Consider the following 19,055-nt stretch of genomic DNA (forward strand, 5'->3'; position numbering starts at 1 on the left):
GCATTTTAAATCCCCTTTCGCTGTGATGCATTGGGAGTTAGGAATAAAGGTTATATCCCAAACAAGTGCTGCCAGAACACTGGGCCGAAAGTGAAAAATATCGGAATTGCATGTTATCTTAGGCTAAGATCGGGCGTTTCAGAAATTTGGAAGATGCAAAAGGTCGCCAGAAGGTGCTGACTCCATTTCTTGCTTGAAACCATTTCTTATTAAAGTCCTGCCTGTTGCACTGGTCTGTTCCTGTGCAAATTTGCCCAGTGCCAGTTACCCAACATATCTGCTGACCAATGGTTTATTTATTGTCACATGCAAAACTGAAAGACGTTTTCAGGCTCCTGGACCTTCTTTCCCTGGCAGGAGTGAAATGAGAGCGTGGCCAGGTTGGTGTGGGTCTCTCATGATGCTGGCTGCCTTTTTGAGGCAGCGACTCCTGTAGATCCCCTCTTATAGACTCTTGCAGATCCTGACTTCTGTGACGGGTAAGTTACTAGAGGGGATACGGAGGGACAGAACCTACCAACATTTCAATACTGATTATGGATAGTCAGCATGGCTTTGTGCATGGAAAATTGAGCCTCACCAATTTATGAAAATGTCACCGAGAGAACCGATGAGGGAAGAGTGATGGACGTTGTCTACATGGACTTTAGCAAGGACTTTCACAAGATCCTGCATTGGGGACTGTAAGCCTGGAAGGTTAGATCACATGGGATTCAGGGTTAGCAAGTCAACTGTATTCAAAAGTGGCTTGGAGGAAAGAGTCAGAGGTGGCACAGTGGCGCAGCGGTAGAGTTGCTGCCTTACAGCGCCAGAGACCCGGGTTCAATCCTGACTATGGAGTTTGTACATTCTCATGTGCAGGCCTTACCTGTGACATCTTGGTGGTGGTGGCTGGCAAAAGTGGGCGGCTGAACCTCTTCTGTGAACCGATAGCAGCTGGAAATGGAGGGGCAGAAAACATGGCCGCCACCAGGTTCATTCTATTTATCCAAGACTCCATCTCTTCAGGGCTCCTGTGAAACAAGAGACATCCCCAAAATAAATTACAGCAAAATAAAGTGGCAACTGTAAAGGTAAATAACAGCATGCTCTGACAATGCAATTTGAAGGCTTTTATGTAAATATTCTGCCAGCTTTCTTGTCCAGACAACACATGTTGGTTAAATATTTGGAACATAGTTGCTACATGCTATTCCCCTTGCGGGTCATAGCCTCTTTCACCTCCAAGTAAAAACGTTGTGAGTTAAGGCCTTAATCCAGAGAATGGAGGCTAGAAATCTGGACTGTCATTCCAGCACAGTGGGTGATAAATGGGAGGCCCACACGTGGCTTACAATAGAGAGGGGAAGTCATTGAGAAGGGGGACATCAGTTCCCAAGGAGGTGCAGGGACTGCTTAAAGGACAAAGAACATTAACAGGAAAAATAATGTTGCGGCAAAACACTTTTAAAATAACCAAGCCATTATAGGAGAGAAAGATAAATACATGAGGGGTGATCTCATGTAGGTGTATAAGATCATGAGGGGAATAGATAGGGTAGATGCACAATCTTTTACACAGAATAGGGGAATCAAGAACCAGAGGATATAGGTTCAAGGTGAGTGGGGAAAGATTTAACAGCAACCTGAGGGGCAACTTTTTCACATACAGGGTGGTGGGACGAGCTGCCAGAGGTACTATGAAATATAACAGCTTTTAAAAGACATTTGGACAGGTATATGGATGAATAGGAGAGGTTTAGAGGGAACTGGGCCAAACACGGGTAGGGGAAACTAATGTAGATGGGGCATGATTGTCGGCATGGACTAGTGGGGCCAAAGGGCTGGTTTCCATGCTATGTGACACCATGACATGTTTGGTGGGAATGTAATTAATGGGGAACACAGTGTGCAGTCTCACCTCTTCTCCCTGTCCAAGCACACACATGCTTACAAGATACAGGTCTATAAAGCAACAGAGATGAGCCAAGGACACACATACACACAAACTCTGATTTCATAAATGGATGATTCAGAAGGTTCTTTTCCAGTCTAGTATGTTTTATCCATCCCACGCCTCGGTCCCACAACCCACCCACCCATCCATATTTCACCAACATCACGTACTGTGCCTGGAAAAGGAAGACTCTCCAGTCGGCGGTTTTCAGCTTGAACACGTTGGGCCGCTTATCGTACTCGGTGGCTTTAATCGCCAGCATGTGGTGGATGCTGACTGCGTTCTTTAAGTCTTCTTCAGACAGATTTTTCTCTGGCTTGTATTCGTCCTTTGGAGGGAAACGTGAAAAGTGAGGGAGTCAGCGGCATTTCCTCAGACGCTTGGTTGAGACAAACACAGAGCGGCACGGTGGGGCAGCGGTAGAGTTGCTGCCTTACAGCGCCAGAGACCCCGGTTCGATCCTGACTACGGGTTCGCTCTGTACGGAGTTTGTACGTTCTCCCTGTGCTTACCTGGATTTTTCCCCAGGTGCTCCGGTTTCCTCCCACACCCCAAAGACGTACAGGTTTGCAGGTTAATTAGGTGTCGGTAAAAATAGTCCCTCGTGTGTAGGATAGTTCTAGTGTACGGGGATCGCTGGTCGGTGCGGATTCGGTGGGTTGATGGGCCTATTTCCTTGCTGTACCTCTAAACCAAATGAAACTAAACTAAAGTTAGCCTGAAGATAAGATGGCTAAGAACTGTGCTGTGGACACCAGTGAGTCTCTTTATCCGACCAGCTCACTTTCCAACCCTAGTGTCATTAACATGTAAATCCCTGAAGTAGTCTCTGTACTGTGAGCTTTCATCACGGTGATCCACGTTCCCTGGATCACAAGTGGTGTGGCATTAGGGATGGGCTAGGTGCACTGTAGATGATGGCTTAGACAATTAATGCAATGATATATACATACATATAATTTTTACATCACGGCCCAAGATGCCCACCAGATTTAGCCAGGAAGTTGCGCGGGCACGTTAGCCATGGTCATGGCCATATTGGCAAATACAGGAAGCATCCTGGGGGTCGAGGTAATGCTGGTGGAATGCATCACTACAGAATCAACTTTGATAAATATCACCCTGGTTATTTTGGAAAAGTTGGTATGAGACATTTCCATTTAAAGAAGAGCCAGTTATTCTGCCCTACCATAAATCTGGATAAATTGTGGACACTGGTTAGTGAACAAACTAGAGTAAACTATGCTAAAAAGCCTGAAGGACCAGCACCCGTTATCGATGTTGTACATGCAAGATACTATAACGTTTTGGGTAAAGGAAGACTTCCAAAACAGCCTGTGATTGTCAAGGCAAAGCTCTTCAGCAGGAAAGCTGAAGAGAAAAGCAAGGAAGTTGGAGAAGCCTGTGTGTTAATGGCATAACGTTTAACTCGGTTGGCAAATGACTGTTGGCAAATCAAATTCCTTGTAAGTTTACATACTTGGCGAATAAATTAATTACAATTACAAAAATATCCATTGACGGCCTCCACAGCCATCTGTGGCAATGAGTTCCACAGATTCACCACCCTCTGACTAAAGAAATTCCTCCTCATCTCCTTTCTAAAGGTACATCCTTTTATTTTGAGGCTGTGCCCTCTGGTCCTAGAGTCTCCCACTAGTGGAAACATCCTCTCCACAATCACTCTATCAGGCCTAAACAATAGTGACCTAAACAATGCGATGCTGAGGTGTCCAATTTAATGAGATTCACTCCGCAAATCGCTGATCCTCCTGCACTCCCAAGGAGGATGCCCTGCCCCTTACAGAGAAGGATGGATACAAATAAACTGATGTTGAGCTACCTCCAGAAATAAAGCAAGTTCGAGAATAAAAAGTGCCCGTGGAGACTTAAGGATGTGAACTGGTTGCCAAATTTATCAACGTCCAACCACACAAACACTGACCTCTAGCAGACCTTTGCCGTTGCCTGGCTTGCTTTCACAGTGTTATCATTTCAATGCACGATATTAAATGGAAAAACAATTTTGTCTCTGTGGATTCAGAGCAAGAGTCGATATGCTTACACTTACTAAATTACATAGTTAAACATATTCAACCCAAACCATATCCACCAGAGAAAATAGCACAACCACAGGAGTTGGTCCCATCAATAATTAATAAGGTTTGACAAATCTAGCGGGCGACTGTATAATAAATATCGTCTTTCCTTCTCTCTCTCTCTCTCTCTCTCTCCAGTTAACGCAACTTTGTCAATTAAGCCTTGCACCACCTGTCCTCCCAATCCATGAACACAGTCAATCATCTCGATGGTCCTGAATGTTGGCAGCAAAACAATTGCTGCCCAGACAACGGTCAATGCAACTCTTAATAACTTCTGCCATGAGTCTGATTCGAAATTTGACCTAAATCGGTAAAGAAATCAAAAGCCTGGCCACAGACATCAAGCTAACAAATTGGCACTTAATACACCCAACAGGTCCTGTTTGACTACATATTTATTCTGTTCACCTGGAGTAAGGTCCAGTTCAGTTTCAAAATAAGTAAAAAATAAGTAATGTTTCTCAACTTACAACTGTGAGGAAAATAGATCTGCACCTTGGCATATTTGAAACAGTTTAGACTGGCAGCAAGTTCAATAATCAGAGGACACAGATTTAAGGTAATTGGTTTAGTTTAGATCAGTTTAGTTTATTGTCATGTGTACTGAGGTACAGTGAAAAGCTTTTTGTTGCGTGCAAGTTGTTTGAAGATGTGACCAAAATGGTTGATGACGGTGTTGTAGACATACATATGGGTTTCAGCAAGGCATTTGACAAGGTTTTTCATGGTAGGCTGCTTTGGAAGGTTAGATTCCATGGGAACCAAGGAGAGCTGGCTGACCGGATAGAAAACGGACTTCATGGAAGAACACAGAGAATGATGGTGGAAGGTTGCTTTTAAGACTAGAGGCCTGTGACTAGTGGTGTGCCTCAGGGTTCAGTGCTGGGTCCATTGCTGTTTGTCATCTACAGTGCCCTCCATAATGTTTGGGACAAAGACCCATCATTTATTTATTTGCGTCTGTACTCCACAATTTGAGATTTGTAATATAAAAAAACACATGTGGTTAAAGTGCACATTGTCAAGGCATGATTAGTGTGTTTGCAGGTGCCACTAAAGTGGGTGGTATTGTAGATAGCGAAAATGTTTGTCAAAGATTACAGCAGGATCTTGATGGGTTGGCCAGGTGGGCTGAGGAATGGTGGATGGAATTTAATACAGAGAAGTGCGAGGTGTTGCATTTTTGGAAGTCTAACTAGGGCAGCATTGACACGGTGAAGGGCAGGGCTCTGAGGGGTGTTGTAATAATAATAATAATAATACATTTTATTTATATAGCGCTTTTCATATACTCAAAGACGCTTGAGTCTTTGATCAAGAGTTGTAGATCAAAGGGTTCTAGGAGTCCAGGTACATAGTTCCTTGAAAGTGGTGTCACAGGTAGACAAGGTCGTCAAGAAGGCTTTCAACACATTGGCCTTCATCAGTCAGAGTATTGGATATATAAGTTAGGAGGTCATGTTGTAGTTTTACGAGACATTGGCAAGGCCACATTTAGAGTATTATGTTCAGTTCTGGTCACCCTGCTACAGGAAAGATATGAAGCTGTAAAGGGTGCAGAGCAGATTTGCAAGGATGTTGCCAGGATTCGAGAGCCTGTGCTATTAGGAGAAGGCTGGAACTTTATTCTTTGGAGTACAGGATGATGAGGGGTGATCTTAGAATTGTATGAGATCATGAGCGGATTAGATATGGTCTCTTACGCAGAATAGGAGAATCAAGAACCAGTGGACATGGGTTTAAGGTGAGGGGGGAAAGATTTAATAGGAAACTGAGGGGCAATCTTTTTACACAAAAGGTTGTAGGTATATGGAACAAGCTACAGAGTAGGTAGTTGAGGCAGGTACTATTGTACTACTTTAAAAAAACATTTGGACGTACATGGATAGGAAAGGTTTGGAGGGACATGAGGTAAAAGCAGGCAGGTGCGGCTAGTGTAGACGGGTCAGTGTGGGCAACTTGGGCTGAAGGACCTGTTTTCACGCTCTATGACTCAATAGAACTAATTGAAAAGTGAAACCAGCAGAATACCAGTGAATGATATGATATCTTTTAGTGACGCACGAGGTGTTCAGTGTCCATCGCTCGCTACCCAGTGAAAGGATGGCATCTGATATTGGGCAACTTCACCTTCCATGAAACAACAGAAGCCAATTCTATTCAAACTAATAGTTGTGCAAATATGAAGAAGGGTTCCGACTTGAAACCTCACTTTTTCTCCCGAGATGCTGCCTGACCCGCTGAGTTACTCCAGCACTTTGTGTCTATCTTCTAATAGTTATGTGGTTTTGTTCAGGTTTCCTGCCCACCGTGTGAGGTAGACCTGGGACCTGTATGTACGTTAATTTGGACCTCTCTCCAGTACATCTCTGCAGGTAAACTCTCCCCTCCCTGCGATCAGCTCTATCTCCATTGACACCTGAAAGTTGCCTAGGTTGGCAAAATGCACCCTTGCCTACATATCTGTGCTCATGTTCCCAGTAAACTGTGCCAGATTTCTATGACTGACCAATATTATTTAATTAATTCGGGCTTGAGTTTGAGTAGTGAAATGAGGACATCTACCACTGGGTCTCCACCTGAAACGTCACCCATCCATGTTTGTCAGAGTTGCTGCCAGACCCACTGAGTTACTCCAGCACTTCAGTGTCCTTTTGTTTATTAACCAGCATCTGCAGATCCTTGTTTCTACATCCACTGCTGCTTGGCTCCTGAAGTTTTAGAATCGGTAGTCGGCCTTCCTTAGACATACTGGGCTGTCCTGCTGAGTGATTGCTGGTGGTCCCTAAGGGAATCCCTGGCTGTCGGCCATTTTAGCCTCAGGATATTTTTAAGGCAAAAACAGATATATTCTTGATTCATACAGGTGTCAGGGGTTCTGTTACATAGAAAATAGGTGCAGGAGGAGGACATTCGGCCCTTCGAGCCAGCACCGCCATTCATTGTGATCATGGCTGATCATCCACAATCAGTAACCTGTGCCTGCCTTCTCCCCATATCCCTTGATTCCACTAGCACCTAGAGCTCTATCTAACTCTCTCTTAAATCCATCCAGTGATTTGGCCCTCTGTGGCAGAGAATTCCACAAATTCACAACTCTGGGTGAAAAAGTTCCTTCTCACCTCAGTTTTAAATGGCCTCCCATTTATTCTAAGACTGTGGCCCCTGGTTCTGGACGCGCCCAATGTTGGGAACATTTTTCCTGCATCTAGCTTGTCCATTGTTGAGATTGTTGCTGCAATCTCTGCTGAGTCGAGGGGAGGAGCAGAGCTTGAGACTGATTAAACCCACCTCACATCCAGCTCTCTGCTCCACACCTGGGCCTCCATGCGTAGGCTGATCCAAAAGATTAAGACGATTGGAATTCACAATGACTTTGCCATGGATTCAGAACTGGATTATTCATGGAAGACAAAGGGTTGTGGTGCAAGGTAGATATTCTGGCTGTAGGTCTGTGAGCCTTAATAGCATGGATATGCAGAGAGGTCTTGGAGTCCAGGTTCATTAATTCACTAACGGTGGCAGCACAAGTAAATAGGGAGATAAACAAGGCATATGGCATTCTTGCGCGGGGATATGTGCTGGGACCTCTGCTGTTTGTGAAATATATATATATCAGCTAGATGTAACTGTAGATGGGTTGATGAGAAAGTTTGCTGACAACAGCAAATTGAACAATTTGCAGACAGTGAGGATGGACACAAAAAGCTGGAGTAACTCAGCGGGACAGGCAGCACCTCTGGAGAGAAGGAATGGGTGACGTTTCGGGTCGAGACCTTTCTTCAGACAGTGAGGAAGGCTGTCAGAAGATACGGCGGAATATAGATCAGCTGCAGAAATTGGCAGAGAAATGGCAGATGGAGTTTAACCGAGCAAGTGTGAGGTGTTGCACTTTGGGAGTTTGAATGTAAGGAGAAAGTGTACAGTTACTGGCAAGGCCCTTAATAGCATGGATCTGCAGAGAGATCTTGGGAATCCAGGTTCATTGTTCACTAAAGGTGGCAGCACAAGTAGATAGTGAGATAAACAAGGCATATGGTATTCTTGCTTTCATTGCAAGGGGCATTGAATATAAGAGTCAGGAAGTCATGATGCAGATCTATAGGACTTTGGTTGGGCAGCATTTGGAGTGTTGCATGCAGTTCTGATCTCCCCATTACAGGAATGATGGGTGCAGGTGTACTAGAATGCTGCTGGATAAGAGGATTTCAGCTGCAGGGGGAGTTTGGATAGACTTGGATATTAATCTCTGTAACGTCAGAGGTTGAGGGGAGACTTGTATAAGTATATCCAATTAAGAGCGGCACAAATAGGGTAGCGAGTCAAAATCTTTTCCCCAGGGAGGAAATGTCCAACACTAGGGGGCATAGTTATAAGATGAAAAGGGCAAAGTTTAATAGAAATGTGCGGGGTATGTTTTTTTACACACAGAGTGGTGGGGGGCTGGAACTCATTGTCAGGAATGATGGTGGAGGCAGATATGCTAGCTGTGTTTAAGAGACTTTTAGATAAGCACGTGGGAATCCATGGAATAGAGGGATATGGATCATGTACAGGCAGATAAGATCAGTTCAACTTGACATTATGTTGGGCACAAACATAGTGGGCCGAAGAGCCCGTTCCAGTGCTGTTCTATGTTCTATGTGTACGGATCAACAACTCCATTCACTTACCCCCCTGAGAAAAGATATGTGCTTGACTCAATTTCACAATTTTAAATTTTATTTTTTAGTATTTCACTGCATTATTTTTATTTCCTAATTATTTCAATTTATTTGAATTTAATTTAATGTGTCCCTTGGAATCATTTAAAAACTGTTAAGCTGACAGCTGGTGGGCGATCAAAAGCCACATGGGCATTCTGATGCAAGATCTCTTAATCTGCTGCCCTGTCCACTAGAGTCATAGAATCATGCAGCGTGGAAACAAGACCTTCGGCCAAACTTGCCCGTGCCAACCAACATGTCCCATCCAGTCCCATCTGCCTGCGCTTGGTCCACATCCCTCTAAACCTATCCTATCCACATGTACCTGTCTAATTGCTTCTTCAATGTTGCGATTGTACCTGCCTCAACTACCTCCTCTGGCAGACCGTTCCACACACCCGCCATCCTTTGTGTAACCAGAACTATTCCACTTAACCAAAGCTAACCAGAGCTATTCCAACTTTAGTCCTCGGCACCCAGAGAAGGATAGAGCAAGTGTATAAGATTCCAGCCAATGGGTGGGGGCCAGGAAATTCCCGTCCGTTAAATTAAAATAGCGATGGATTTACTGGAATACAAATACCAGCACGAGACTGATTTCATCGAAGCAAATGATTAACTGTATTGTGGGCAGCACAATCCTGTTAAGACTCTTTATCTGCAATTGTATTTTAATGCTTAATGGATTGCCATCATTACTTTTACATTGCATATACTGGCGCCAACGATGGCTGCCACGGTGTACTGCTCCATGCTGTTTTGTCTGTGTTTGTTTGTTTGTGTCGTCTGTGAAAATCCCACAAAGATCACTTTCATGAGAGAGGTACTCATTAACATCAGATATACGGTACCTCCAAACATTGTTCCGGATTTCTCTCACTTGCTGGATTATTTGGACATACTTGTTGGCTGTGTTCAAGGTCTTGAGACGGAGGAGGACCCGGGGGAAGCATTCTGGAGCACTCGCCCGACTCTGGTGACGAGGATTACGCACACCGCTCCCAGGTATATTCCTTGAAAATCTACGTTCCCTCAACAACAAAGTGGATGAACTGAAATTCTTGCGCCAAACAAACAAGGATTTCTCTCGAGCCGCTGCCCTGTGCTTCACTCAGACCTGGCTGTGTGAGTCGACCCCGGACATTGCGCTGCCACTGGCTGGCTTTCAACTACACAGAGCGGACCACGAAGCGGAGGCAGCGGGGAAATCAAGAGGCGGTGGAATACGCTTCTCTAGTAACCAGGGCTGGTGCAGCAGCATCATGGCAACTTCTGTTCTCCTAATCTGGATTTTATTTTCACAAATAGCAACCCTTTTATTCTCTGGGAGAATTTACCTCTTTTATTCTCGCTGGAGTTTACATCCCTCCCCAGGCCTGCATACATGAGGCACAAACACAACTCGCTGACCAGGTAATGAGTAGAGAGTGACTTCCATGGTCATTGTTTTGGGGGATTTTAACAAGGCGAACGTCAGCCGAGAACTTCCAAAAGACATCACATTACCTGCCCCACCAGAGGGGAGTGAAAACACTTCAATCATTGTTATACGCCAGTCAAGAATGCATATTGCTCTGTTCCCCATGCGGCTCTGGGACTCTCTGATCATTGTTTAGTTCACCTTATTCCGACCTACAGGCAGAAACTAAAATCTGCTAAACCTGTGGTCAGAACAACGAAAAAGTGGACAAGCGAGGGCATTGAAAAACCTACAGTCCTGCTTTGACTGCACTGATTGGAATGTGGAATTGGCCTTCACTGCATTCTGAGGCTGTGAATTCCACAAATTTACAACTCTCTGTATAAAAAGTTTTTCCTCATCTCAGTTCTAAATGGCCTACCCCTTATTCTTAAACTGTGGCCCCTGGTTCTGGACACCCCAACATTGGGAACATGTTTCCTGCAACTAGCGTGTCCAATTCCTTAATAGTTTTCTATGATCCCCTCTCATCCTTCTAAATTCCAGTAAATACAAGCCCAGTCACTCCATTCTTTCATCATATGACAGTCCCGCCATCCCGGGAATTAACCTCGTGAACCTACGCTGCATTCCCTCAATAGCAAGAATGGCCTTCCTCAAATTAGGAGACCAAAACTGCACACAATATTCCAGGCGTGGTCTCACCAGGGCCCTGTACAACTGCAGAAGGACCTCTTTGCTCCCATACTCAACTCCTCTTGTTATGAAGGCCAACATGCCATAAGCCTCCTTCACTGCCTCTTGCACTTACATGCTTACTTTCAGTGACTGATGTACAATGACACCCAGGTCTCATTGTACTTCCTCTTTTCCTAACCTGACACCATTTAGATAATAATCTGCCTTCCTGTTCTTGCCACCAAAGTGGATAATCTCACATTTATCCACATTAAACTGCATCTGCCATGCATCTGCCCACTCACCCAACCTGTCCAAATCACTCTGCATCCTCATAGCATCTTCTTCACAGTTAACACTGCCACCCAGTTTTGTGTCATCTGTAAATCTGCTAATGTTACTTTCAATTCCTTCATCTAAATCATTAATGTATATTGTAAATAGCTGCGGTCCCAGCACCGAGCATTGCGCCACCCCACCAGTCACTGCCTAACTTTCTGAAAGGGTCTCGTTAATCCCTACTCTTTGTTTCGTGTCTGCCAACCAATTTTCTATCCATGTCAGTACCCTACCCCCAATACCATGTGCTCTCATTTTGCCCAACTAATCTCCTGTGTGGGACCTTATCAAAGGCTTTCCTAAAGTCCAGGTACACTACATCCACTGGCTCTCCCTTGCCCATTTTACTTGTTATATCCTCAAAATATTCTAGAAGATTTGTCAAACATGATTTCCCCTTCGTAAATCCATGCTGACTTGTACTGATCCTGTTACTGCTATCCAAGTGCATCTTTGATAATCGACTCCAGCATCTTCCCCACCACCAATGTCAGGCTAACTGGTCTATAATTCCCTGCTTTCTCTCTCTCGCCTTTCTTAAAAAGTGGGATAACATTAGCTACCCTCCAATCCACAGGAACTGATCCAGGAGGGCGTGCAGCGTAGGTTCACTAGGTTCACTAGGTTAATTCCCGGAATGGCGGGACTGTCGTATGTTGAAAGGCTGGAGCGATTGGGCTTGTATACACTGGAATTTAGAAGGATGAGGGGGGATCTTATTGAAACATATAAGATAATTAGGGGATTGGACACATTAGAGGCAGGAAACATGTTCCCAATGTTGGGGGAGTCCAGAACAAGGGGCCACAGTTTAAGAATAAGAGGTAGGCCATTTAGAACGGAGATGAGGAAGAACTTTTTCAGTCAGAGAGTGGTGAAGGTGTGGAATTCTCTGCCTCAGAAGGCAGTGGAGGCCAGTTCGTTGGATGCTTTCAAGAGAGAGCTGGATAGAGCTCTTAAGGATAGCGGAGTGAGGGGGTATGGGGAGAAGGCAGGAACGGGGTACTGATGGAGAGTGATCAGCCATGATCGCATTGAATGGCGGTGCTGGCTCGAAGGGCTGAATGGCCTACTCCTGCACCTATTGTCTATTGTCTATTGTCTATTGTCTAGAATCTATAGAACATTGGAAAATGATCAACAATGCATCCACGATTTCTAGAGCCACCTCCTTGAGTATCCTGGGATCCAGACCATCAGGCTCTGGGGATTTATCAGCCTTCAGTGACTCATCTTCAGTGTGGAAGGGCTTGCAAAAAACCACCAGCTACTAGAGGAACCCCCCCCCCCCCTCTCCTTGGATAATTGTCAGCTGACCAATGACCTGAACGAGTTTTATTGCAGGTTCGACAAACAGAAACATAACACGGTAACCCCTCGCCCACCCACACCTCCCCACTCACCCCTTCAGACCAACTCACAGCCTGACTCCAGTCTGCAAAGACTGGAACCTTCCCCACCCACTCTGGTTCTGGTTGATTACTGCGCAAACACCTCATAAGTGGTTATCTCGCGCGGGTCGGAGTGAGTAGAGCAGCGATTAAATTTTGAAGTGGGCCTTTTTGACCAAGTTAAGGAGATCTAGTTGCTCAATCCCCGTTTTAAATGACTGAACATCGTGTGTTGGGTGGTAACATATTCCATTCCCTTATCGTCCTTGGGTAAAGGGAATATTGGTAGCAACGTTTATTGAAATTTAGCGAGTCGATGATGTAGGGACCAGTATTTTGTCTTGTTTCATGGCGGTTGGTGCTCTGGGATGACGGAAGATTTGATGGCGTGATTTTGTGAATCTCCTTGTAAGTTGCAATAAGTCTTAGCCTGATTCTGCGGAGCACTAGTGTATCCCATCCGAGAGAAGTCAGCATATTATTCACGCTTGATTTGTGCTTATTCCATACAATAGTCTTTACATACAAAGCGAGCTGCTCGGTGTTGTACTCTCTCCAGGGTGATCTTGTTGTTGTTGTTGAAATGATCCCCCACAGCTCCATAATACTCCAATTTGGGCCTGACCAAGGACTTGTAGGCGTTCTCTTTGACGGATGTACTACATGCGTCACCACTTCACACCTACTTACAGCCTGACTCCAGTCTGCAAACACTGGGCCCTCGTCCACTACCCACCCCCTCCTTGCTGCCCAACAGCAGTCTGGTCACTTCTCCATCACTAACAATATAAATTGAGGAGGTGGAGCGGCTATTCAGGAGACAGAAAGGCGGAAATCTCCTGGACCGAACAATGTTTTCCCCTCTACCCTCAAGCTCTGTGCTGAATAACTGGCACCAGTCTGCACAGACATTTTCAACCAGTCCCTGCAAACCTGTGCTGTCCCTGCCTGCTTCAGTCTCCACTATTGTCCCTGTACCCAAAAAGCCAAGGATTACTGGTTTATTGGCTACAGGCCTGTCGGACTGACCTCTGTGGTCATGAAGACCCTTGAAAGACGTGCTGGCCCAACTGAAAAATATCACAAACCACCTGCTGGACCCCCTGCAGTTTGCATACCGGGCCAATAGATCAGTGGATGACACAGTCAACCTAGGCCTGCACTTCATTCTCCAGCACCTAGACCGCCAGGGGACCTATGCAAGGATTTTGTTTGTGGGCTTTAGCTCTGCTTTCATCAAAAGCTCCCCCTCCCCTCCCCCAACTCACCATCAACAACACCACAGTCGCATCTGTGGAGTCATTTAAGTTCCTTGGAACCATCATCTCCAGGGACCTTAAATGAGAGGCCACCATCGACTCCACAGTCAAAAAGGCCAAACAGAGGATGTACTTCCTGCAGCAGCTGAGAAAACACAATCTGGCACAGGCAATGATGGTCTTGTTTTATACTGCCATCATAGAGTCTTTCCTCACCTTCTCCATCATGGTCTGGTTTGGCTCAGCCACCAAGCATGACATCCAGAGTTTGCAGCGCATCGTTCGATCAGCCGAGAAGGTTGTTGGCTGCAACCTTCCCCCCCATTGACGAACTGTACACTGCAAGGGCCAGGAAGCGAGCGGGTAAGATCATCTCTGACCCCTCTCACCCTGGCCACAAACTCTTTGAAGCACTTCCATCTGGAAGGCGACTCCAGACTGTCAAAGTCACCACAGCCGGACATAAAAACAGCTTTTTTTCCATGAGCAGTCGTTCTACTCAATAACCAAAAGTCTGGAGCTCCATTTGCTCTGGTGTTTTATTTAATTCTTCATATGTTTAAATTATAATATTTTATTTTTAATTGTTTGCTGTATATCGTGTTGTTACTTGTGAGCAAAGCACCAAGGCAAATTCCTTGTATGTATACGTACTTGGCTAATAACATTTATTCAATTCAATTCAATTCAATAAAGATAGATTACAGTTTAAATTGAGAGCAATTGTAAACTGACAAATGCTTTATGGACTTAATGGTTTGGTTTTTCTTCCATGTTTTGTTAAGCTCCGATTTTTAAAAATAAATCATTACCAATCCTGCCTCATATTAGTGATATTGTTTTCACCAAGATGTTCTATTGAGGCATGAATCATAAAGTATTCTAGGATAAACATTCAAACTGTGGTGGATCAACAACTACCGAAAATCCTAATACAATGGAACAGCATGGAATAGAGGGCAAGAGTCATACAGAGTGGAAACAGGCGCTTTGGCCCAATTTTGCCCACGCAAAACCAACATGTCCCATATACACAAGTCCTACCTGCCTGCATTTGACCCATAATCCTCTAAACCTATCCTATGCACGTACCTGTCCAAATGTTTCTTAAACATTGCGATAGTACCTGCCTCAACTACCTCCTCCGGCATCTCATTCCATACACCCACCACGCTTTGTGTGAAAAAGTGACTCCTCAGGCTCCTATTAAATCTTTCCCCCCTCACCTTAAACCTGTGTCCTCTGGTTCTTAATTCCCCTACTCTGGGCAGAGACTCTGTGCGTTTTCCTAATCTATTCTACTCATGATGTTTTAAACCTCTATAAGAATAATTTGAAAGGTATATAATTTCTATTAAATGTACATGCACGGTATAGTAATTTATGTGGCTTCAACTTTACTTTTGAAGCGTAGTTCTTCAGTGACAACAGAACTGCATTTCAGATGCAGAAGACAATGTACATCATGAGTTTAATGTAGTCAACTGGGGAAAAATATCTATTCCAATGAATCAGAGCTCCTGCTCCTAATTGCAAAGCAATTAGAGTGTGCATGGTTGGATGCCAGGCAAGGGCAAGATAAAGTTATTTGGCATAAAATCCATCGCAGTTCTTTTTGCTAGAAAGCAACTGCTTTGATGATATATGTAGCCAAGGACATAGGCATGCTTTAGAATAATAATCACATCATAGCCATTCCCCCACAGTCCCCAGCTCGTTCTCAAAATCAGTTCTTTCTTGAACTGACTTTACAAATGCTTTAGTTTTGTGTGCTGTTTTCCTTTCCCCGAATCTGATCTATTGGTAAACAAGCTCAAGATTGGCTTTATAGCATTAAAAATACATGAGGGAAATAAAACATAGGCTGTGGGTAAAATAACTCACGGTATTTAAACTGTCACATTATTGTTTTGGTTGCAAGTTGCCCCCTTTGGTTTATATCAGTCACTGGGTACACGTTTTAATTTGCTCACTACTGAGCTGTGATGGACCTCTATGTATCCAGCTTTGTGTCTCATCTTTCTTGAAAGTGTTATGTAAGCAAAATCTATCCATAAAATGCTTTAAAAGCTTGATCCCTAGGATCCACATATTCTGGAGTCAAACAGCTCTAGACATCGGAGCGGCACGGTGGTGCAGCGGTAGAGTTGCTGCCTCACAGCGCCAGCGCTGTCTGTATGTAGTTTGTACATCCTCCCCGTGACCGCGTGGGTCTTCTCCGGTTGCACCGGTTTCCTCCCACACTCCAAAGACCTACACGTTTGTAGGTTAATTGACTTCTGTAAAATTGTAAATTGTCCTTAATGTGTCGCATAGTGCTAGTGAATAAGTTTTGGCTGTCGCGGACTCAGTAGGCTGAAGGGCCTGTTTCCGCGTTGTATCTCTAAAATAAACTAAGCATACATTAACTTTGTAATCTGAAGATGGGTCCCAAACTTAAACGTTGTCTATCCATTCCCTCCACAGATGCTGCCTGATTCGCTAAGTGACTTCAGCGGATTGTGTTTTGCTCAGGATTCTGTCATCTGCATTTCTTTGTATCACCCTTTCCGTGACACCTTAATACCCTGATTCCTATTTTTGAATGGAGTCTCCTTGACCTGGAGCCTCTCCCACCCAGGTCTGTAGCAAAATCAAAGGGTGAGAGGCACAGGGAGGGTAGACGTTTAGAGCCATTTTCCCCAGGATGGAAATGCCACATACTAGAGGGCATCGTTTGTAGGTGAAAGGGACAAAGATTAAAGGAGATGTGCAGGGAACGTTATTTTACACAGAGGATGGTCTGGAACGTACTGCCATGCGTGGTGGTTGAGGCAGATACGATAGCGGCATTTAAGGATCATTTGGATGGGCATGTGGATCTGCAGGGAATGGAGGGATATGGATGATGTACAGGCATTTGAGCGGCACAGTGTCGTAGTGGTGGAGTTGCTGCTCTACAACACCAAAGACCCAGGTTTAATCCTGACTGCGGGTGCTGTCTGCACGGAGTTTGTACGTTCTCCCTGTGACCGCGTGGGCTTTCTCGGGTGCACCAGTTTCCTCCCACATTCCAAAGATGTACAGGTTTGTAGGTTAATTGGCTTTGGGAAAATAGTTTAAAAAAATTGGCCCTAATGTGTCGGACCAGTGATAGGACTGGTGGATCGAAGGGCCTATTACTACACTGTATATATAAAACAAAGCTTGTCTTGGCACTGACATTGTGGCTGAAGGGTCTGTTCCTGTCCTATGTTTAATAGGGAGGTGTGCTGGAAGATTGGCTATGATCATGATGAATGGTACAGCATTCTTGAAAGGGGTTGAGAGGGAAAGATGGATCAGCCATGATTGAATGGTGGAGGAGACTTGATGGGCCAAATAGCCTAATTCTGCTCCAATCACTAATGAACATATGACAAATGGCCTCATATTGCGCACTGCGCATATTTCTTAAGTTTCTGCTTCCATTAGAGGTTCTCCGCAATCTACCCCTCTGGAGTGCCTCATCATTTGAAACATATCAGTTTGGTATAGGAGCAGGGAGGTTCTGCTGCAGTTGTACAGGGCCTTGGTGAGACCTGGAGTATTGTGTACAGTTTTGGTCTCCTAATCTGAGGAAAGACATTCTAGCCTTAGAGGGAGTACAGAGAAGGTTCACCAGATTGATCCCTGGAATGGCAGGACTTTCATATGAAGAAAGACTGGATAGACTAGGCTTATACTCGCTGGAATTTAGAAGACTGAGGGGGGATCTTATTGAAACATATAAAATTCTTAAGGGGTTGGAGAGGCTAGATGCGGGAAGATTGTTCCTGATGTTGGGGAAGTCCAGAACCAGGGGTCACAGCTTAAGGATAAGGGGGAAGTCTTTTAGGACCGAGATGAGAAGACATTTCTTCACACAGAGAGTGGTGAGTCTGTGGAATTCTCTGCCACAGAAGGTAGTTGAGGCCAGTTCATTGGCTATATTTAAGAGGGAGTTAGATGTGGCCCTTATGGCTAAAGGGATCAGGGGGTATGGAGAGAAGGCAGGTACAGGTTACTGAGCTGGATGATCAGCCATGATCATATTGAATGGCGGTGCAGGCTCGAAGGGCCGAATGGCCTACTCCTGCACCTATTTTCTATGTTTCTATGTTACTTCTTAAACTTTCAAGTTCAATGGAATGAAAGCTGCCTGTAATGAATCGTCCCAAAATTCTTAATTTAAAATTCAACAAGGGCAAATGCTGTCCTAATGTTTTCATTAAAGCACGTCTTCCATGCTGTTGCCCAAGATAAGTCAGAAGATTGTCTCTTATATACAGACTATGTAAAACACTGTACACTCTGGGTACTGATACATGGATCAGCTCATCGATCCATAAGATAAAAGTTAAGACTATCACCTTGCTTTTGGGGGCTACAAGATCCGGACACATTGTCTGGAGTGCGCTTGGCTCAAATTCCCTCAAGTCCTTCTGAATTTTGGATAAGAATCAGACTTATCTGCTCATTGGCAAATAGTGTTCAATTCGGTCATCCAGTGAAAATAGCTGCATCACTTGAATAACTATGGCTTGGATTCACTTGATGTCAAAACAGGTTCTTCTTATTGAAAGACTCAGTTTAGTTTTATTTAGAGGAACAGCGCGGAAACACCCCTAGTCAGGATTGAACCCAGGTCTCTCGGTCTCTACCACTGTGCCATTGCATTGCCCCACTTGCACACAAAACAAAGCTTTTCACTGTATCTGGGTGCACTTGAAATTGAGTCATACAGTTATACAGCGTGGAAACAAGCCCTTCGGCCCAACTTGCCCACGCTCACCAACATGCCCCATTTACACAAGTCCCACCTGCCTCATATCCTCCTCTGGCAGCTCGTTCCATATATCTACCAACCTTTGTGCAATGAAAGTTACCCCTCAGGTTCCTATTAAATCTTTCACCTTAAACCTATGTCCTCTGGTTCTTGATTCCTCTACTCTGGGTAAAAGACTCCGTGCATTTGCCTTATCTATTCCTCTCATGATCCGAAACACCTCTATAAGATCACCACTCATCCTCCTGCACTCCAGAAATAGTTCTAGCCTGCTCAACCTCTCCCTAGAGCTCAAGCACTCGAGTCCTAGAAACATCCTTGTAAATCTTCTCTGCACCCCTTCCTGCTTAACAACATCTTTCCTATAAGAGGGTAACCAAACCAGAACGCAATACTCCAAATGTGGCCTCACCAATGTCTTGTACAACTGTAACAGCC

At 44.7% G+C, this 19,055-nt stretch overlaps 1 protein-coding gene and 1 pseudogene across 3 annotated transcripts in view; one reads left to right on the plus strand and one right to left on the minus strand.

The window, feature by feature from the left end:
- Window positions 1-19,055, minus strand: part of psd3l (pleckstrin and Sec7 domain containing 3, like) — a 296,641-nt gene that overhangs the window by 18,658 nt on the left and 258,928 nt on the right. For all 3 annotated transcript variants that reach the window (XM_078403848.1, XM_078403858.1, XM_078403865.1), the window contains 2 exons: window positions 2,107-2,264; window positions 869-1,013 (listed from right to left, as the gene is read on the minus strand). In XM_078403848.1, coding sequence (XP_078259974.1) covers window positions 869-1,013; window positions 2,107-2,264 — 303 coding nt within the window. The remainder of the gene's footprint in view (window positions 1-868; window positions 1,014-2,106; window positions 2,265-19,055) is intronic.
- LOC144598164 (large ribosomal subunit protein uL15 pseudogene) lies at window positions 2,666-3,357 on the plus strand (annotated as a pseudogene).

This window comes from Rhinoraja longicauda, chromosome 1 (genome assembly GCF_053455715.1).
Source record: "Rhinoraja longicauda isolate Sanriku21f chromosome 1, sRhiLon1.1, whole genome shotgun sequence".
In the NCBI taxonomy this organism is placed as follows: Eukaryota; Metazoa; Chordata; class Chondrichthyes; order Rajiformes; family Arhynchobatidae; genus Rhinoraja; species Rhinoraja longicauda.